We start from the raw sequence: 22843 nt of genomic DNA on the forward strand, positions 1-22843 counted from the left end.
ATTCAAAAACTAACCTAAGCTTTTGACTGTTGATTTAAGAATAACTAGATATCTTTAAGCACGTCCGGTATACACACATGACTCGTGTCATTATTCCACCTATTCAAATAATATGTTATTCCAAAAATGTAATAATGAAAAAATTAATATGATAACTATATTATTAAATGAATCTTACCTTATTATGAGTGAAAATTGATAACAGAAGTTTACTCGGAGACGTAAAAATAGTAATTGGTATCATGTCCATGACTGAAGGTGTATACAACTACCGATTTTTAGTTTTATGTACTTTAGTTCTCCAACACATTTCTAGGTACAATGTAGCTAAGACGGTTGATCCCCAACTGAGTTGTCCGACTTCTTTTAAGTCGATTACTTATAGGAGTCACCTTAAATGTACTAAATTTCAAGATTTATTTGGCATTAGAAAAACCCCAATCAACCTTAGTATGAATGCTTGAGCGAATTGTTTTTCTTTCAACTGCACTAAAAGAGTTATCAAGATGTGAGAAATTATCTTTTAACCATTATATCTACCCAATTACCACTAAACTCGTCTGGCACATTGCCTAATAATTTTTATTGTGCTCCAATCACCAACGTGCACTACCCCCATAACGATTGACCCATCAACCGATAAATTGAGTTGTAATGTCACATCCTCGAGTGTAATGGTACACTCACCACACGAAAGATAGAATGTGTGTGTCTCGGGTCTCTATCTTTCCAGCAAAACACTAATAAGTGCGAGCTCCAAATTAACCTCGCTGAGCATACAGGACATATGCAAGAATCTCGCTTGTTCCAAGTGTTGTTCAATAACACATGGTGTTCTCGCACTTAAATTATGTATACATGTTTTGATAATTCGATCTTTGTCATGATTATACAAACATAAAAAAAAATATTAACAACTTAATAATGATATTAATTAAAATAAAAAATTATAATAATATTTTCTTACCATTTGTAATTGGACGTTTTTAAAATTTTTAATTCAAACGAATTAGTGGCATTGAAATTTTTAAAATTTTTAAAATGATTACAAACGACTAGGATATAAAATTGAGAGAAGAAGATTTTGAAAGAAATTTGAGAGATTAGGATAGAAAATTAAGAATAAAAGAGTTGAGAGAATAGATGAATAGGATTGAATGAAAAAAATTGAAAATGTATAGGATATATATATAGGAAAAAAATAGGACCATTGGGTTAAATAGTCATTGGTCCCAACAGTTAGAAAATCAACAGTCATGATTTTCTAACCATTGGGGATCCAATAACGCTTTTCGCCACGCGTCACCAACGTCTTCCAAAATCAGCCTATTTCCTTAAATTTTTTTAAAAAAAAAACAACCTAAATCCCTAATTACTTTTAAAAAACATCATATTTACTTGATAACTCTAATAGGCTTAATTGTAAGCACAAATCACAGTTTAAACAAAATTAAGCAATGGAAAAATCAAATAGAAATGCCTCTAGTCGTTGTCTGAACCAAATATCAAAATTCAGACGTTGTAACACCACTTGTCAAGGGCGTCAAACAACTGACAATGACGTCGTATTTAGCTATATGAAAATACGAAATTTAGAAAACACAAAAAAAAATGTCAAGATCTTCTAAGCAATCAAAAACTTCACTAGATGGAATTGTTTTCAAAAAGTGTTTTTTGGTGCTCTGGGACCTTATGCTTAGGGATATTTATAGTGGTGGTTCCCCATAAAAAAAAACCACAATCCCACAATCTCACTAGCACACATATACTTATTACCACACAACAAAGAAGTGGGCAACAAAAGTGGGAGTTGAGGGCAGCAAAAGTGAGAATAACCCACAAACCAAAACTTTTCCAACATTCTCCCCCTTGGTTCGTTTTGCCCACAAAGTAGTCAAAATATAATGCACGAATTATGGCAATATTTTTTTTTTAGAATTTGAGTAGTATCTTCTATGTATCACAATATATAATGTTTCAACGCTTTAATCCAAATTTCTTAATAAATAAACTCAATATTTATTCTAGGTCCAAACTTTAGTAATATTTCTTGAAACAATCAAATTAATATGCACACAAAATATGAGAAACATCAAACTTAACCGAGTTTAATTATAATCGTTATTATAACGAAAATTTACAAGATGGGAACAAGTCTTATAGTGACAATATGATCCTTAAATTTGTGTGGTGACATACCTTTAGTCAAATGACCAACTAACATCTGCTTAGTATTAATGTGCTCAATGACTACTTTCTTTTCTTTTAACACGTTCTCTTTATATTGAGTGTAAAAAAAAAAATTATTTGATTGGTTTAATTATGGTAGGTAACTTTTAACCAACACTTCCTACAAAATCTCTTTCCAAAGCCAAATCACCAGTCAATAGCTTCGTTCTTTTAATGCTGGCTTTTTGGCTTCTAATACTTTGTTAAGATATGCATAGGTTAGCACGATACCAACTACATTGAATTTTCCCCTAAGCTTTTTGTGTGAAGCGAAAGTCCAATCCAACTTAATAAATCACATATATCAATTTGATTTATTTGATAGATTCACAAAAGAAAAACAAATTGAAAAGAATTGAATCAATAATAATCCTAAATCCTAGAATAGCTAAACTTAAGATCATGTCCAAACAGAAAACAGAAAACAGAAATAGCACAATCCCTAAGGGCAACATCAAATCATAATTATTATTTTTCATTTGAAGTGCTTACTACTTTTGAATTACAATGCCTTGTTTCCGTCTTTCTGTATAATAACATCACATCAAAGAACCATCAGAAAGAATAAAGACACTAAAACAAAGTCCCCTGAAACAAGAGTGAGTTGAGTAGTACTTGTTAAATTAGAAATGTACACACGTGCTTCCAGTTTCTCCTATTCCTAATCTCTACCCATTCAACACCACAATCAACCCATCCAAATTATAATTATACAGATACTCCACATATTGTCCAGTGCTGCTGAAGCCTTGTTCCCAGTTTCAACAACAGCATCTCGGCGGTGGCTCAACAGCCTGGAGGGAGCCCGTCAGGTCCGACGTACCAAAAGTCTTCACTATACACCCAAATGCTACATCAAACTCATAGAGGCCAATCTGCAAAACTTCAGGATCACAATGGATCAGCACCTACTCTAAATTCTTAGACCAGCCACCCCACACACTACGATCCATTTTAAAGAAATTTAATCTTGTCAACCATAGTATCAATAATGGCTGTAGAAAATTGTCAAATGGCAACAGTAAAAAGTTGAGAAAATCCTTTTTGCAATATTGTTGTCATTCTCCAAATAATCAGCTTTTCACCAAATACGGTATCACATTACAGAAAAACACACCAGGACACTTAATGAAGCATCTTAAATCCACTTAAGCATGCGTAAAAATCAAAGAGGAGAGAGTGACATCCGTAGCAGTATATGTTTATGACCACCATCTTCATCGTAACAGATACAGTAGCACAACAGCTAAATCACATCTTAACATACATGTTTAGTTATATGTACAATATGTTTCGTGCATCTTTTTAACTTAAATACCTCTCCTACTCAATTACAATTACAATTGACCCTTCAAATCCCTTATCTTTTTGTATATCTAAATAAACCCTTAACATAAATTGACCTTTCAATTGAAACAAGGGCTTGTTTTGTAGCAAATCAAAAGATAAACTTATTTTAGTAGAAGTGACAGAATTCAAGAACATTTTAAGTGATTTATTCTCCAATAAATCCAGTATACTGAAATAGGTGCTTAATCTCATTGATTTCGTGGTAAAGTGGACAACTAGAATACTTTCATGTTTCAACCAATTTTTGTACTGCACAATAAACAAAATGACATACGACGGACACACCAACCTGAAAGTCAAGACAGATATATAATTCTCCTCCAAAGAATCAGAATGTATCACAACCTCAGGTCTGTCAGAACTTTTAGTCTTAACAAAAGCCAGAAATTAACTAATTTGAAGAGAACCACAACAGCTATAAAGTTTTATCTTTAATAGACCGGCATCTACAAGCCAAATCGCAGATAACGGTTTGTCTAATGAGTTGCCACAGAATGAATAAACATTTATAACCAAGAACTTCAAGTACGACAGCACTCTTTCCTTAAATAACTGTGATCCATCATGGCTGAGTTCAACATGCAACTAGACCAGCATAAACAGTCAAAAGTCACAACATAGTTAGATATCCCCCTTGTCAAAAATAAAACATTCTTTTCAACATAAACAGTTTGATATTTGGATTATATAGTTTGCAATCATCAAATGCTGAAACTATACATCTTCAACTTACAAGGATGTTAATTCGCCAAGACAGGTAAGGTCTGCAGATTTTTTTCTTTTTCTTTACACGTGGAAGTCCACTGATTTCAAATAGAAAGGGAGTTAACTCTCTTAAATAAACTCAGAAACTCACTCTCCCCTCTCAGTATTTGCATCTGAGACCTACAAGTTGAAATCTCATTGAAGAGTCGACTCAGGGTCTCAAGACCCACAATTGTTTACAAATCCAAATTTTAACAGAAGTTATGTGCGCTCACTACATAGTGATGCTACCAGGCAAAAATATTCACCACCATTTACATCATCACTAAACATCAATCACATCACTCGAAAGAACCACAATAGAAATAAAACTGTTAACAATTCTACAGCTAAAGAGGTAATTTAAAAATGAGCATGTACACCTGAGCAACTTTAAGAAATCAAATCATGAATGCCTGTAAGATACAGGGACATTTCAGCATACCTGAATGAGAAACACTCAAGCTCTAGGTGAATGTCCAGCATCAGATCCAGAGGCAGAGGAACTTTCACTATCAGAGTCTACAACAAACAATTATATATGTTAGAACAATAAAACTCAATTTATTCCGACTAAAATCAAGTAAGAAATAAATCATCATACCACTTGAAGAAGATCCAGAATCACTGCTAGAGCTACTTGAACTACTGGACCTACTAGCAGCATCTCCCGGTTTTTCTTCAACAAGTGACCTGGACACATTCTGTTCATCTGCAGGTATATATATAATCATTTATATATCAATACAACCAGCAAGTAGCAAACATCTTATAACTCCTTAACGTGAAAACTTACTAGTTGTGGTTTCCTTGGGCACTTCCACCAAAACAGGAGCCATGGTCTGCAACTAAATACAATAAATGCATGAAATTAGCAACCCTCAGGAAAAGATTATTTCATAAGAAACTATGATTTTATATATATATATATATATATATATATATATATATATATAAAAGAAAACCTTTACTTTCTCAGGTACAATCTGCACAGCTTCTGCTCTGGCTTGAATGGAAAGTTCAGCCTTTCTCTTGCTTTTGCTCAAACTTTTCTTGTAGTTGGTAATAAATCTATCCAGCTCCCAAAGAGTCTCAGTATCCACACTGTCAATGTCTACTTCTATTTCATCGTCATGTTGAAGGACAGTTGAATCCCTTCTTTTAATAATCTGTACAATGTTGTCCAGCTTCTCTGAAGGCAAACTTTGAAGGTTAGTGCTAAGCTTCTGCTTCTCTTCATAAGTCATATCCCTCTTGTAAGGATCCTTTGCTTTAGGCTTTTTTGGAGCAGGAGTCCTACCCAAAGGAGTTGTAGCAATTAGTTTTGGTCTTGGATCAATAAGGCGTGTCATTGACTCTGATCTATCCAAGATCCTACTTGTATCAAGCGGAAGTGGTAGCAATGAATGTGCCTTTCTTGGTGTTGGCATACGGAGACTCACATCATATTCTACTGCAAGTCTCATATCTCGAATATAATCTGCCTCTATAGAAGCCCATTTGCCCTCAAATATCTTTGATAACTGCTCTGCCATTACATGAACATCTTGTCCCTTAGGATTATATGTCATGGCATTCTGAAACGTCAATCTCACATCCTCTGCAAACTCTCTTGGTGACTTGTACCAGTTTTTACCAAGCCTTGTTTTCACAGTGCCCAAATCCATGGGATGCTTAATGACACTATAGTAATCATGCAAACCAAGACCTTTGACATCAACAGGAGAATTAAAGACCCAACCATGCTTGTGCTTCATTAGTCTTTCAAGCAAAGAACTACAGCTCTTAAAGAACTTATTACCCATGCCAAACCCGTGTGTGAATTCACCTCCTCCTTGCTTCTTCCCATTTAATTTCAATTTCTTGTTACTCTCAGCTGGAGGAAACTTATCTTTTGCAAGCAAAAACTCAGAATTACAATAAAACTGATTTGCCTTAGGCGTCCTTTTCTCCTTCTCCAAATTTTCATTTACACCCTGACTATTTTCCAAGGCAGAAATATTCAACTGATTCAAAGGCCTTGATTTCTTAAGAGGCTCCTGAGAAATGCCTACTGAGGCCAGCTCTGGTTGAACCCTATTGAAACCATAATCAACAGCATTATTCAAAGGAACAGGGGCATTACTAAACCCTCTTATTTGCGCTTCTTTAGCTTCAATCCTCTTCACCAAACTCCTAACCAAATCAAGCTCACTTACCAACTTCCTCCTCAGTTCCCCCATCTCCTGCTTTGACCTTGAAGCCAAATTGATCTTCACCTGGTTCTCAGAACTAGGCTTCAATTCTCCAGTCATAGCCACCTGCTTATTAAAACTTGAACAGTCATCAGACGCAGCAGTATCTACGCGAGGACCAGGCTGTTGGTGAGCTGAATCCCCCAACTCCAAAGGAAGAGGCTGAGCAGGTATTTCAACAGGGTGGTTGCTGTTTCCGTTGGTGTTGGGGACAGCTGTTGCGGTGACATCAGTGTTGTTCACAGCAGCCCTATCCGCGTTGTTGTCATTTTTGTTGTTGTGGTGGTGGTCGTTGGTGTTAGGTACAGCTGTTATGGTGACATCAGTGTCATTCTCAGCAGCCCCATCCACATTGTTCTCGTGGTTGTTGCTGGTGTTGTTGTTGTTGTTGTTGTGGTAGTGGTGGTTGGGGTTGGGGTTGGGGTTGGGGTTGCTACTGTTAACAGTGGAGTTGAGAAGACTACTTTTCTTGGAACCCTTGAACGCTTTCCTGGTATAAACCTTGCTCTCACTGTACCTCTGTTTCCCTCTCTCACCACCTTTTCCTTCTCCAGCTACTATCCCCGAAGCCATACACATATATTAGGGTTTTAAACCCTAATTCCTCTTGTCCAGTCTCCAACCAAAACAACTCTGTACCCGCAACCAAGTCCGAAATAGGGTTCAACGACCTCTGCACCAAAAACCCTAAATTTCACCTCCCAAACTTGAGAGTTCCCCAAGTTTCAACCACCGGATCCAAAGAAACACAAAAAATCTACAGAAGAAAAACCCAAGCCTCGATCTACAAAATTACAACTACAACCATCTATGTAAAACCCTAAAACCGAATTTAAAGATAACACGGACAAAATAAATTAAAACAAGAAAGGCAGATTTCACAGCTCCTCACCTTGGATTGTTCGATTTCAGATCTCCTCACGAGTCCTCCTCCCTCAACGCCGCTCTCTTTCTCTCTCTAAAAAGTGCTTTCGACTTTTTTCCCTCTCAACTTTTTTTTACCTGTATCTTATCTTTACAGGTGTACGGTGGTGAATGCCCTCGTGGATATAAGCGACTGGGAAGAAGCGTGTGGGTGCATCAAAATGATGCGGCCCATTTCTCGTAATACAAATCAGAAGAAGAAGAAGAAGAATTGAGGAAGAGAAAGAATCAGAGAAAAGAGAGGAGTCAGAGAACCGTTCCCTCCATTTATAACAGCTATTAACCACCAGGTCTGTTGAGACCGTTATGAAAGAAAACAGAATGAAAACACACCGTTTCACTTAATATCAATATTTCAGGAAAAACACTAAAACGGCACCGTTTAAACCCAACAATTCCCAGTCTATTTAATTTCAATGGTGCTGTGCTCGGGAAAAATCATGCGGATGTGCAGAGTGTTTTACCCACGGAGCTTTAATTGTGGGTTTTGGTAGATTTTTTTCCACGCCCAGGGAGTGTGTGGTCTTATATGCCTAGTCACTAGACTGTTTGATTGGTCGGAATTATATTCTATTCCGATGATATTTGGTACTTGGGGATACTGTCTGTTTAATAAGTTGTAGGCTAAACTCCTTTTGGATGGATGAAGCATTAAAAATATTATGATTAATTAGTGTACGAATAAGATAAAAATTAATTATATTTTAATTTAAAAGTAATGATGATAATTTTAAATTAAAATGTATATATCAACATATTTTACAAATTATTAAAATTATGTGAAAATTACGGATGTAAAATATAAATGTGTGTTTAAAAGTAACATTAAAACTAAAACATATGAAAAACATTAAAATGAAGCTTTGGTTGAGTGACAAATTTAATATTTTACTAATCTAATTAGTGTGAGTTCAAATTCCACCATATTTTTATTGGGTTTTGTTAAAAAAATTTTAAAGTATTCTCAAATAATATAACTCATTTTAATTACGAAAGAATATTTTCGTAATTTTTCTAATCGAGTTGGTGCTCAGTTGACTCATGATGCCAACTCAGTTAAGAGTTTAAATAGTAATATTGATGGATGTAATAAAGTGTACATAATAAAATTAAAATGATTATAAAAATTAGAATAAAACTTTGGTTGAGTGGTAAAGTTAAGGTTTTGGTAACCCAATTGGTATTGGTTCAAATCCAATTATATGTATTTTTTATTTTTTATTTTTCAAATAAAAAGCTAAAGTACCTTCAAATAATATAATTCATGTTAAATGTGAAGGAACATTAAAATGATTTTCCTAATTGAGTTGGGATCCGATTAATGGATGACACCAATTCAAGAAAGATGTTAATAAATAATAATATAGATATTTAAATTAGATAATACAATATAAATTATAATTATATTCATACTAAAATAAATTATAATTTTTATTTTTATTAAAATTAAATTATAAAACTATTTATATTATATTAGATAATAGTATATTAAATTCAATTTATGTAATGTATATTAAATAAAAGAAATTATAAAATACATAATAACCCTTTTATTGGACTTCCACTACACTCATCAAAGCCTTGAACTCGGTCCAACATTTTAGAGTTCAATGATATTAAAATATCACATCAGAATACTACCAAACATATTAAGGATTGGTTTGGATAGGTAGTGGGGGCGGTGCGTTTAACTTACTTTTTGTCTAACGTTACAGTATCACTACAATATCTAATCTCACTGTCACCGTTAGGGGTGTGCAAAATTCGGGTAAAATCGAAAAAATTCAGTTAACCGAACGAATTCGGTAAATTGGTAGGTTAACCGAATTAATTCGGCCGGGGTCGGTTAATAATTTTTTGAGTTTTCGGTTAATGGTTAATTAGGTTTAAAACCGATCGGTTAACCGAATTTTTTTGGTTTAACCCAAAAAATTAATAAATAAAATTATAATATATAAATAGCCCACTATTCACTCAAACCCAATCCAACATAAACCCAAATACCCAATCTAATATATATTAACCCAAGTACCCAACCCAACCCAATTACCCAACCCAATCATAAAAACTACAAATAATTTAATAAATAAAAATAAAAATCTAAAACTAAAACTAAAAATAAAAATAAAAAACATATAATTTTATACAAATAATTCGGTTAATTCGGCTGATTCGGCTAATTCGGTTAATTCGATTAATTCGGTTAATTCGATTAATTTAATACTTATTTTAACCAAAAATTAAAAAACATATAATTTTCGGTTAATTCGGTTAACCAACCTAATTAACCGAAAAATTTTCGGTTAGGTTAATTTTTTTGAAAAAAATTCAGTTCGGTTAACGGTTAAAAATTTTGAAAGGTCGATTAATTCGGTTAATGTTATTTCGGGTCGGTTAACCGATTGAACACCCCTAGTTACCGTTGTTTTTACATTAATCGCAAGTAAACGCACCACCATCCATCCAAACCCACCCTAAATTGGTGTTGTGTTTTAGCGAGTCTTTTTCTCTTTTTACACTTAGAATCTCATCACACTGAAGGTTTGACAGGGAGCCTTGAGTAACATCGTAAATTATCGATTTTTATAAAAATTAGGATAAAATACCTATTTAATCACTTATGTATAGTTTATATTTATGTTTTGGTCATTAGTTTTACAAAATTATAATATGATCGCTAACATTATCTATTTATTACATGTTGATCATTGAGTGTTTTCCTCAGAAGTCTCATGTGACAACAAAATTGTCGTTTAATACTCACATGGAATACACGTAAATTCCGTTTAACAGATTCAAAAGTTACCCTCTCCAACTTCTAGATTTTCTTATCACCCAAACGAAGCTTTTCAACATTTTATCTTAATTGTTAAACCTATAAGAATAAACATCATTAAAAATATTCATTTAAATTAAATAAATTTTGTTGCCACTTGTAGGAATGAAGAGCACTAAAACTAGAAATTAGAAATTAGAAATTTATTTTTTTTAAAATATAATTTATTGTACTAGGGAAAAGAAAGTCACTTGATGGATTTAGGAATGAAACCATTGTCTCCCCTAATATTTAAATATGAGAATAAATGCATTTTAGCTCATTCAAACCTACGTTTTCCTGCGTTGACAATAATGTCGATTCCAACTAAACTAAGACTTACTTGACAAATAAGTGCAATGTTTATCTTTGTTATATGATGTCAATTAATTTCATGTGAAAATAAAGAAGCTCATGTATTAAGATAAGGAATTAGCAGTGTTTCATGGGCAAAATATTGCTAATGCATTTATATATCGGATAAGTTTGTAGATAAACACAATTATTAGTATAACCTGACAGAAATTTTTTTGAAAAATGTCACACATGTTCGCCTCTATATGACAATTATTTTGTGGTGTAAGAACATATCAAATAGCTAAAAAAATTTAATTCATTAAATTTTATTATTATTATTTCATTTTTCATTGAAGTAAAATGAATCAAGTTCATTCTAAATAACAGTAAAATTGTTAAAAAATCATATTACCAAGTTAATGTAAGATTATTTAAAGAAGATGTGGTATTGAGATTATCTCTATTAAGCCTTCAATGGCAAAAAAAAACCCTAATCAACTAAGCCCTTCCATTAATGGAAATTGTTAATAGACTAGTTTGATCATTAACTATGCTAACATGTCAAACGATACCAACGTGGCATACCATACCATATTAGCAAAAAATTTAAAAAAATTAAAATTAAAATTTTAAAATTAATAAAAATATTTAGTTTAACAAAACTAACAGAAGTTCAATTGGAAAAAAAAAAGGTAGTTCAGGTACCACTTATGACCAAAACACGTTTAGGCATCAATGTGGGAAAAGTGGTGTATATATATAGTTTAAGTGTCAATTTGTGGGTTAAGTCATTTAAATCCAATTCGAAACGTTTATTTTGTTCCCAGCTTTATGCACACTCTAAGAAATTTCAAGAAGGTAGAAATTCATTAAAAAAGTTTTTCTAGTCCCTCTGAATTTCAATATTGAGTAAATTGGACTCTCTCAAAAAAAAAATAAGAGTAATCCCTATCAATTTCAAAAGTGAGCATCTAAAACAATTATCACAACATTAATGTTTTTTATTCATTTTACATAATTTTGATTGGTATAGTAACAAATTTTGATCAATTTGACACATATAGAATTTTTTTGTTAATGAAAGTTCTTTCATTTAGAACAAAGTTTATAAAAGGAAAATTATAACAAAGTTTACAAAAGGAGAATTATACAATGAGAATTTGAGAATTATAATTGCAAGTAAAAATTAAAAAGCTAGAACTAATAAGTAATAACTAATACTAATATAGTTGAAGAATATTGTAGAAAAGGCAATAGAGAATAACTTTGTGTATTTTTCAAGCAATTACAACCTATATATTTATAATAATTGTTATACAACAAGATCCTATTTTATAGCCTAAACATAAGATAATTAATTACAAATAAGTAAACAAATCATTTACACAATATGTTAAAGTTGACAATAGATTTTTCTCCCTTAGATTGCTCACACCAACACTCCCCCTCAAGTTGGTAAATATATGTCAATCATTCCCAACTTGTTAAGTGAGATTTGAAAATATTTTCTAGATACAACATTTGTTAGAACATCTGTTAGTTGTTTTTTTGATGTGACAAATGGAACACTAATTGTACCTTTGTCAAGATGGTTTTTGATGAAGTTCGATCAACTTCCACATGTTTGGTTCTATTATGCTGAACAAGATTATTTGTAATTACTATGGCTGCCTTATTATCACATAATAACTTCATAGGTTTTGACGGAAATATACCAATATCATGTAAAATGCGTTTTATCCATAGCAATTCACAGATACCTTATGCCATTCCATGAAAATTTGCCTCTGCATTTGATCTTGTTACAACCTTTTGTTTCTTACTTTGCCATGTAACCAAGTTACTTCCAACAAACATAAAAAACCCTGATGTAGACTTTCAATTAGTTTGACTTCTAGCCCAATTCGCATCTGTATATCCCTTGATTTCTTGATCCTCATTTTTAGCAAAAAATAGTCATTTTCCTGGAGAAGATTTTAGGTATCGTAGGATCTAATAAATAGCCTCCATATGATCTTCACTTGGTGCATGCATGAATTTGCTTACAATATTTACTGCATATGCAATGTTAGGACGTGTATGTGATAAGTATATTAGCCTCCTTACTAATCTTGAATACATCTTTTTGTTGGTTGGAGTCTAGTTTTGTTGAATGGCTAACTTGTGATTCATATCAATAGGAGTTTTAACAGGTTTATAGTTAACCATCCCAGTTTCTGCTAGTAAATCTAGCACATACTTTCGTTGGCAAAGAGAGATTCCCTTGCTTAATCTTGCAACTTCAATGCCTAAGAAATATTTCAAGTGCCCAAGATCTTTAAGTTCAAACATAGTCGCAAGGCTTTCTTAGAAGGTAGCTATCTCATTTGAGTAATTTCTTATAACAACCTTATTGTCAACATACAATATAAGAGCAGTCATCTTTTTAAAACTCTTGTTTTACAAAGAGAGTATGATTAAAATTACTTTGTTTGTACCCAATCTTCTTCATGAATATTGAGAGCCTTTCAAACCATGCTCGAGGAGATTGTTTTAATCCATATAAGGCCCTTTTTAGCTTGCATACTTTGCCATCACAGTTTATGCCCAAAGGAGAATCTATGTATACTTATTCTTCCAAAGTTCCATTAAGAATGCATCTTTAACATCAAACTATTACAGCGGCCAATCTTGATTTGCAGCTATGGAAATGAGAACTCGTATGGTATTTACTTTTGCTATAAGAGAAAATGTATCCCTATAATAAATTCCATATTTCTGGGTATACCCTTTAGCAACAAGTCTTGCCTTGTAGCGATTTATGTTTCCATTGAGTTAGATTGTAAAAATCCACCTGCACCTTATTGTTTTCTCCCTAGGGGCAGTGATACAAGTTCCCATGTATGATTCTTTTGTAAGGCTTCCATTTTATCACTCACAGTTTTCTTCCATTTTGAATCCATCAATGCTTCCTACACATTACTTAGAATAAATACAAAAGATAATTGATTTATAATAAGTGCATGAGACTTCGAAAAATAGTGAGAGGAGATGTAATTGTTAATGGGGTATTTAGTCTTAGCTTTAAAATTGGGATCATATTGAATTTTTGGAATTCCTCTATTTATCTTAATCGGATATCTTGGTTCAACTTTAAGAAGAGTTGAACCATGTATTAAAGGCGATGAAGGTAATGATGTTACTTGAGGAGACACATTCAAAATTTTTATGGTCGTTGGTGTGACTTGGAAAATTGTAGTTGTAACACTAACTAGCATCGCACGTGTACGCATAAAACAATGATTTTAGAAGACAATTTTTAAAGCACAATTTTATTGCAAGCATACAGGTCAGTTGTAATATTTATAGTGTTATAATGGAAAGCTAGAGTATTCCAAGGATCGAACCCAAAAGAGATGACGATTGAGTGATAACTAGCATACACGAAAGAGTCTAAGCAGCTACTCATACGATTTTATAGTACAACAAATCATAACAAACAAATTGTGCAAGAAAATTAATTATGTTAATCTGTGGACCAAATTACGAAGAGTACGAAACTAAGAAATTAACTAAATAAATAACTGGGTGTGATTGGTTGATTTCATTGGTTCATCGATTCTTAAAAAATGGACTTCAACCACTTAAATTACTAAGTGGCTCAATTTTATCTTTCAATCTTAATTTTACCGACTAAGATAGCTTAGCTCCGATTTATCTTTCGATCTCACTAGTTAATTTGGGACTAATGAACAGGTGCACAACAAGATTATCTTTCGGTCTTACTTGTCTAGATATTCCCCTAAATGCGTCATTTTCTAAGTTTTTAGGTCTGTTTGATTTAGTCCTTAGTCCAAAAATCAACTTACCCATATCTCTATCAACCAACCTCCTTTAAGGTTTAGATACTCATGCTAAAAATAAAAAGGATGAACATGGAAATAAAAAACAAAACAACCATTAAAGTAAAGCTTAAGAAAAATAAAAAAAAATTGAGATTTTTATGTAAGAAAACTTAAAGAACATGAAACTAAAATCATCCAACAAGAAAATCTAAAGCAATAAACATAAAATGAACAAACTTTAACATATTTAAAGTAAAAAAATTAAAATACATTAAACTAAAGCTAAAGATGTCTTCCAATCAAGGTACAATGACTGAAAGTATAAATAAACCTAAACTTCAGTGATAACTAACTTAACTAACACTAAGAACATCAAGAACAAGAAGTAAATGCAGAAAAATAAACTCTAAACTAAGAAAGAAGAAGAGAAAATGAAAACCCTAGAAAAAGTGCAGAAAAAAACTAAGAGAAAATGTAACACCCATAACTTGTTTCCGTTACCGGAATAGGGTTATGGAGTATTACCGTACAAAACAGAACATTTAATAGCCAATAGCAATTAATTTTCAAATTAATTTAATAAATACATAAGAAATTAAAAATAGAATAAATTATGCATTTACGAGCCTTAAATCGAGCCTACGTGGCCTTAAAAATAGCTTTCGAGCAATTAGGGACCAAACCAGAACAAAGCATAACATTTCAGGAAAAACTAAAAAAATTCACCTACAAGGGTCACACGCCTGTGTGTCCAACCATGTGCTTACCCGTGTACCTCACTGACTTGGCTCACACATATGTGTCTTAGCCCATGTGCTAGCCTATGTGAATCCTATACCTAACATGCTCAGGGCACACGCCGATGCGGGCAGCCCGTGTGACAGCTTGTGTCCCAAGCTGTGTGTGTAAAAGTGGCCAAATCCAAGCCTATTCTTCATGCAATTGTATAGGTATCTATACCAACTCATTTCACATATTCACAAGTCTATAAACACACTTTAAATTAACCAAAACATACCATTTCCATTCATCTAAAACCAACCAAAGTATTATGCACCAAACACATTATAATGTTCATGCTACTCATTATCAAGCAACTATCTATAAGCCATAATATACACCAACTAAAACATTCTAAATACATCATTCCAACTTAATATGACATTTACCATCTTGACCACCTACTCAAGTTTACTTAAGGTTAATAATCATACCATAAATACTACATGTAACACCCTTAACCCGTATCCGTCTCCAAAACAGGGTTACGGAGCATTACCGGAATAAACAGATCAAATACAGGCATTTGATATTATTTAACATTCATGTCAGATATTATTCATAAAGTTCCTTATATGAGCCTTCGAAGCCTAAAACATACATTAGAAACAAGTCGGAACTAAATCGAGTACTCAGAAAATTTTTCACAAAATTTCTAAAAAAACTTCCTAGGTGCAGGACACGCCCGTGTGGTCAGGCCATGTGGCTCACATGGCCAAGTGACATGCCCTTGTCCCAGGTCGTGTGGGAATTCGAAGGCATTCGAAATAGGGCACACGACCGTATCCCAGCTAATGTCCATATCCGTGTAACTCTCTAACTTGGGTCACACGGCCAAGTCACACGCTTGTGTGCTAGGCTATGTGTAGGTGCAAAGGTCATACGGCCAAGCCACACGCCCGTGTGCCAAGCCATGTGAAAAATCCTAAGCATTCTATTTTGAATTTTTAAGATGCAAGGGACACATGCCCATGTGCTAGGCTGTGTGTCACACACGGCTGAGACACACGCCTGTGTCTCTGCATGTGTGGACGAAAATAGGCTATTTTCAAGGCCAGTTTTCTCACCCAATTTGTCTTCTACCTACATAAACATTTTAACACATTCACAAGCCAGCCCAAGACATTTAAACCAAGCCAAAAATCAAGTCTTATGCATAACATATCGCTTCATAAATCTATATATCCAACTTACCTATTTGACTGAAAATGCATATAGACATACTTATGAAGTTTACTATCAATTAACTTTACTAAACACTCATATCATACATCAAAACGCATTCATCACAAGCCATTCCAATGTCTATTTACAACCAAAACATGAGTTTGCCAACATTGGCCAAGTTATCCTATACATGCCATTATACCAAAATTATTTTACTAAATATAACGAGATGAGCCTATGGATAGTGTGATGATATCTCCACCAAGCTTCTAACCCAATGAGCCTCCGTATTACTATAAAATAAAGAAAATAAATAGAGTAAGTTTTAAAGCTTAGTAAGTTCATATAAGGGAAATTAACTTACCAATCATTTACATTTAAAGTAAGCATGCAAAATTTATCCAAAGAAATTTGACAAATTGCCTAAACACATATAATCTCAAGAAACATGTTAGTCATGTATTTCATGTGAATATCAAGAATCAAAGATGAGTTCATCATGTAAAAATTTTCATATATATATGCTTTCCACATCATATATCCATGTAACATGTACATTTCCATAATAATTCATCTCAAATTCAGATTATTCTATTTTGGAACTTTGCCCGTTGAATTTATTAGAAATATCAATGGATACACAAGTAGTACACTTGAAGTGTAAAAACTATAATCTGTTAATTCATATTCGAGAGTGCTTATGTAAGCATATAAACAGGAAGCCCTCTCTCGAGCCATATAACAGGAAGCTCATGTAAGCTATGTAGCGGGAAGCTTATCTGGGCTGTATAATAGGAAGCTCACAAGAGCCATAATCGAGAAGCTCATATGAGCCAATAATGGGTAACTCCGAAGAGCCATTAATCAGGAAGCTCACAAAGAGCTTTTAATCGAAAAGCTCACGAAGAGCCATATATCGGGACGCTCATAAGAGCTGTCGTGTGCCCACAACACGTGCAGGATCACAACCAATCGGGATGCTCCAAAGAGCTATTAACAGGAAGCTCACAAGAACCATATAATGGGAAGCTCGAAAGGGCTAATAACGGGATGCTTTTTTGAGCTGTGGTGTGTCTGCAACATATACAAGACCACAACCAATACGGGAAATCCTGTATCCATCAAATTTTATTTATTTAATTGGGACTTGATGTTTGTCTGACATTGTCAGATATAATATTAATTTTACATTCACAGCAACAATACAAATTTCATATTCATAGCAACAATACAATCACATACACAACATTCAATTCAAGCATATAAATATACACAATTTAGTTACACGAACTTACCTCGACAATGTTTATGAACTTGTATGTTACTAATCCGTTACTTTTTCTTTACCTCAATCTAGCTTCGTATTTGGTCTATCCGAATCTATACGAGTAAATTTATCTCAATTTAATACAATTCATATTTAATTCACATCTTAGGTAAAATTACCATTTTACCCTATACTTTTAATTAATTAAGATTTCGTCCCTAGGCTCGGAAAATGAAATTCATACAATTTAATCATTATTCCAAACCTAGCCAAATTTCATATGTCACAATAACAGCCCTGTGTATTTCAAAAAATTTAGAATTTTATTATAAATTTTATATCTTTACAATTTAGTCCCTAAGTCACAATTTCATCAAAATTCACTTACAAAAGTTGTTTATCTATCAACAACCTTTCATTTTCTACCATAGATTTCATAATTCATACATATTCATCCATGGAAAAACTTTAATACTTTGATAACTTTATAAATTAATCCCCGAGATAGCTAGATTAAGCTATTACGATATCATAAATATAAAATTTACTAAAAACGGGACTTGAATAATCACTTAATTGAGCCAAATAAGCTTGCTACCTTCAAGCTCTTCTAACTAGGGTTTTCATGTAAAAATACTTGGGAAAGATGATGATATTTACTAACTTCTCTTAATGGTCTATTTACCATATAAGGACATCCAATTTTGAATTCCATAACTATTTGATACTTATAGCTACTAGAACTCAACTTTTGCATTTCATGCAATTTGGTCCTTGTATCAAATTAGATATGTAATCGGTAAAATTTTCTTACCAAAATTTTTATACGACATTCCTATCATAATGCAGACCATGCAATAATATTAAAATAAATTTTTTTACGGACTCGAATTTGTGGTCTCGAAATCACTGTTTCAATTTCACTGAAAACGGGCTATTACACTACTATTCATTCATCAAGTACAAAACATCTCACATAGCCATGAATTATAGCATGATAACCATTTTCCCTACTACATGCCATATAAGCCAAATGTTTACAAAATCTACCGAAAGAGTCATCGGGATAGTGTGATTTTGCGAGTTGATCTGATCTCCTGATCACAAAATGTAATCTATAAAACAAAGGACAAGGCGCAAGTAAGCTTACTTGAAGCTTAGTAAGTTTGCTAAATTAAACGATAAATCTTACCAAATTAACATAATAGATCAAATTATAAGATTAAATAACGAAGTTCCTATCAAACACAGCTCACAATAGGTGAGTATTACACAGTGCATTAATTCACATCACATTCTCAGTTGTCATATTAATAAGATCTAATCTTAGGTAATTAGAAGGTATCACTCATTCGAGTTAATTTCAGAGTTTTTACCGGTTCACGATGCTACTCACACAAACTGCAGAGAATCCACAACAGATGCAGGATCTCAAGCCATCATTATTGTCTGTATCAATGTTACATAGTACCTGTTAAATAATCATTGGCTCACGATGCTGCTCACACAAGTTGTAGAGAATCCGCAACACATGTAGTATCTCAACCATCGTTATACTCTATATCACCAGCTCAAGGCTTGATGGACAACATTGGCACAAAGCTTGTTGGCACAAAGCCCGATAAACACACCGGTACAAAACCTGATAGATAACACCGACTCGAGGCTTGCTATTCAGAAACATAACATGTTCACCATATTCATTTATTATTTATTCTCAAATCATTCAATAGTTAAGTTTAACGTTGGATCTAATTATAATAAACATGTAATATATATGAAATCATTGTAACATAAAAGAAATATTATGAACGTACCTGACTAAACTGCAGCACAATAAGGTACATGGACTATTCTGTAACTTCTTTATGCCTCGATTTTCAACCTATACTTGATCTAAAATAATAATTTCATTCAATTAAATAATTCCAACAGTAAAATTAACTCATTTTATGCAATTAAGTCCTTTTTGACATTTTTATAAAATTACCCCCAATATTTTACTTTTATGCAATTTAGTCTCTAAGCCTTAATCTTGAAATTTAACCAAATTTAACTAAAATCAACTCAATTGAATAGTATAAAACTTCACTAAAGCCTATATTTTCTTTTATTTAACATCAAGTCCTTGTACTTTTACTATTTTTCACATTTTAGTCTTTAAACATTAAAATCAACAAAAACTACTTTACAAAATAGTCTTATTTAGCAACCAAACTTAATATTATTTCATAAAAGTTCAAGAATAACTCAAATTCATCAATCTCATAATCCAAAACATTTGACAGGTTTACAAATTAGTCTCTAGGCTAGCTAGATTAAGCTAATACGAGCTCAAAAATATAAAAATTAGTAAAAATGGACAAGGTTTACTTACTAAATTAGCAAGCCCTAACTGACCGAAGTTTTCTCCCTTCTCCCATGGCTTATTCAGATTTCAAAGATAGAAAATGTAAAAGATGATACCATTTTTATAACAACCCATTTTCAGTTAAATTGAAAAAGGGGTTTCGAGACTACAAATCCGAGCTGAAAAGAAAATTTATTTTTATATTTTTGCATGATCTGAATTGTGATAGGAATGTTATATGAAAATTTTGATAAGAAAATTTTATCGATTATGCACTTAATTATGGAAAGGACCATATTGTATAAAATGCAAAAGTTAGATTCTAGTAGCTAGAAGGATCAAATAGCTATGGAATTCAAAACTTGAAGTCCTTATATGGTAATTAGACCATTAAAGAAAAGTTAGTAGATATTTTTGATGAATCATTCATGGAAAAATTAGAAAAGGCTAAGGATTAAATTGGAAATTAAATTAATTAAAAGATGATAAATAATTAGAAAGAAAATATCATCTTATTTTATGTCATCTTCTTTCCCAAAATACATGGAAACCCTAAGAAAGAGAAAGAAAGCTTTCTTGGCTTAACTAGGTAAGTAATCTTGTCCCGTTTTTAGTAATTTTTATATTTTTGAGATTGGGATAGTCTAATCTATCTATTTGGGGGATTAATTTAAAAAGTTATCAAAGTATAGAAATTTTGTCATGGATGAATATTGAAAAATTAAATTTACCACATGGTCTAGCACACGGGCATGTGATTAGCTGTGTGGCACAAGTCAAAGAGTTACGCGGGGTCAAACATGGCCTGTAACATGGGCTTGTCCTATGGTCACACAGGCGTGCGCCCTAACCACACGGGCGTGTGTGCCCTATATCTAAGAAAAATATTGAAATTTCACGAAAAATTTTTTAAGTTCCCAATTAAGTCCCGACTTGATTCTAATACTCATATTGAGCCTCGAAGATCTATTTAAGGGACATTATGAATAATCTCGGAAAATAAATAGTAATTGACATGAATTATCTGTAAATGTTCTAAAAACTCTAGTAATGCTTCGTAACCTTGATCTGGTGACGGACATGGGTTAGGGGTGTTACGTTTATTTGGTATCAGAATTACGGTTTAGCTAATTTTCGGACTGAACATAGCATGTACGAGTTTAGCTATACATGCCATTATATAATTTGTGATAGTGTGATATTTCTTGACCATTTGAAATGTGTTTTTCATATAGTAATATTATTCAACCAAGCTAGAGGTGAATCCGAAGAAGCTGAGAGCAATTCTTCAGCTTCAGTTCAAAGAGCTGCATCTAGTAGTGGAATGCCTGTATCTAAGGGCCGAACTGAGGAGGCAAAACAAGCCTTCTTTCAAATGATGAATGAATGTTTCACTCAATATATAAGAACAAATCTTGCTATACAAAAACCTCCCCCACCTACTCCTCAACCAGTTCCTGAGATACTACAAAGTGTTGAACCTGTTAGAACTGGTCCTTCTCTGGTAGATAAAATTCGTAAATATGGGGTAGAAGAATTTAGAGCTATAGCAAATGATGATCCAGTTTGAGTTTTGGTTGAAAAATACCATCCGGGTTTTAGACGAATTATCTTGCACATTAGTTGAATGTTTGAAATGTGCAGTATCTTTACTGAAAGACACAACTTATCATTGGTGGAATACTATAACTTTTGTTGTACCAAAAGAAAACATTACATGAGAATTTTTCCAGACTGAATTCAGAAAGAAGTATGTTAGTTAGAGATTTTTGGATCAGAAAAAGAAAGAATTTTTAGAGCTTAAACAAGAAAGTATGATTGTATCTGAGTATGAGCGAGAATTTGTATGCTAGAGAATAGGTTTCAACCGAAGCTGATATGTGTAAATGATTTGAAGAAAAGTTAAATGAAGATATTGAGTTATTGATCGAAATTCTTGAATTAAGGGAATTTGTGGTACTGGCTAATCGAGCACACAAAGCTGGGGAATTAAGTAAAGAAAAGAAACAAGCTGAAAGAGAGGCTCGGGTTTCTGGTAAAAGAATTTTTAGTAAGTCATAATAATTTACTTCTAAGAAATCAAAGAAGTATTATGATCGTTTTACACCATCAGTGGGATATTCGAGAAAAGAGCGATGTTCTCAAAGCTCTAACACTAGAGCTTCATCCCCATCTATAAAGAGTGTGGGAAGTGTCAGTAATTCCAAAACAAAGTGTAAACATTGTAATAAGTATCATTTTTGGGAATGTCGATTAAGAAGTGGAGTATGTTATAAATGTGGTTCTCTTAATCATTTTCTTAAAGATTGCCCGGAAAGGGTTGAAAGAGATATTGAACAGACTTCAAAGTTGAGTAATTCTGTTTCGAGAGGCAGACCACCCCGTCACTCTGGCAATGTCAGTGGTATCAGAGGTACTACAAGGGATACAACAGTCAAATCTAAGGCACGAGCACCGGCAAGGACGTATGCTATTCATGCTAAAGAAGATGCTTCTGCACCAGACATCATTACTTGTACATTTTCTGTACTTGATACTGATATTACTGCTTTGATTGATCCTGGTTCCACACATTCATACATATGCACAAATTTAGTGTCTGTTAAAAATTTACCTGTGTTAAAAATTTACCTGTGGAATTCACTGAATTTGTGGTTAAAGTTTCAAAGCCATTGGGTCAGTATGTTATGATGGATAAAGTCTGTAAAAACTGTCCATTAATGGTAAAGGTTTATTGCTTTTCGGCTAATTTGATGTTATTGTCATTTAATGAATTTGATGTGATTTTGAGAATAGACTGGTTAACCCAACACGATGCAGTGGTGAATTGTAAACAGAAATATATTGTGTTGAAATGTCAGA

General features: G+C 33.0%; 1 protein-coding gene across 5 annotated transcripts; it reads right to left on the minus strand.

Annotated features, from left to right (window-relative positions):
* Positions 1–2672: 2672 nt before the first annotated feature.
* LOC108460189 (transcription factor GTE4-like) lies at positions 2673–8036 on the minus strand. Of its 5 annotated transcripts, none has more exons than XM_053026973.1 (6): positions 7450–8036; positions 5295–7355; positions 5120–5171; positions 4928–5035; positions 4769–4845; positions 2673–3104 (listed from the first exon to the last, which is right to left on the minus strand). In XM_053026973.1, the coding sequence occupies exons 2-5, from the start codon at positions 7134–7136 to the stop codon at positions 4784–4786; spliced, it is 2064 nt and encodes a 687-aa protein (XP_052882933.1). In that variant the 5' UTR covers positions 7137–7355; positions 7450–8036; the 3' UTR covers positions 2673–3104; positions 4769–4783. The 5 variants fall into 5 exon arrangements, with proteins under 5 accessions (XP_052882933.1, XP_052882934.1, XP_052882930.1 ...); XM_053026974.1 differs by having other exon boundaries at positions 5295–7341; positions 7450–8035; XM_053026970.1 differs by having other exon boundaries at positions 2673–3112; positions 7450–8031.
* Positions 8037–22843: the final 14807 nt, after the last annotated feature.

This window comes from Gossypium arboreum, chromosome 4 (assembly GCF_025698485.1).
Source record: "Gossypium arboreum isolate Shixiya-1 chromosome 4, ASM2569848v2, whole genome shotgun sequence".
Lineage (NCBI taxonomy): Eukaryota > Viridiplantae > Streptophyta > Magnoliopsida > Malvales > Malvaceae > Gossypium > Gossypium arboreum.

Coding starts and splice junctions, on each gene's coding strand:
- LOC108460189 (XM_053026973.1), bottom strand. CDS start 7,136: ATGTGTATGGCTTCGGGGATAGTAGCTGGAGAAGGAAAAGGTGGTGAG. Junction 5,172..5,294: donor TGCAGATTGTACCTGAGAAA/GTAAAGGTTTTC, acceptor TATTGTATTTAG/TTGCAGACCATGGCTCCTGT. Junction 4,846..4,927: donor TTCTGGATCTTCTTCAAGTG/GTATGATGATTT, acceptor TGTTTGTTGTAG/ACTCTGATAGTGAAAGTTCC.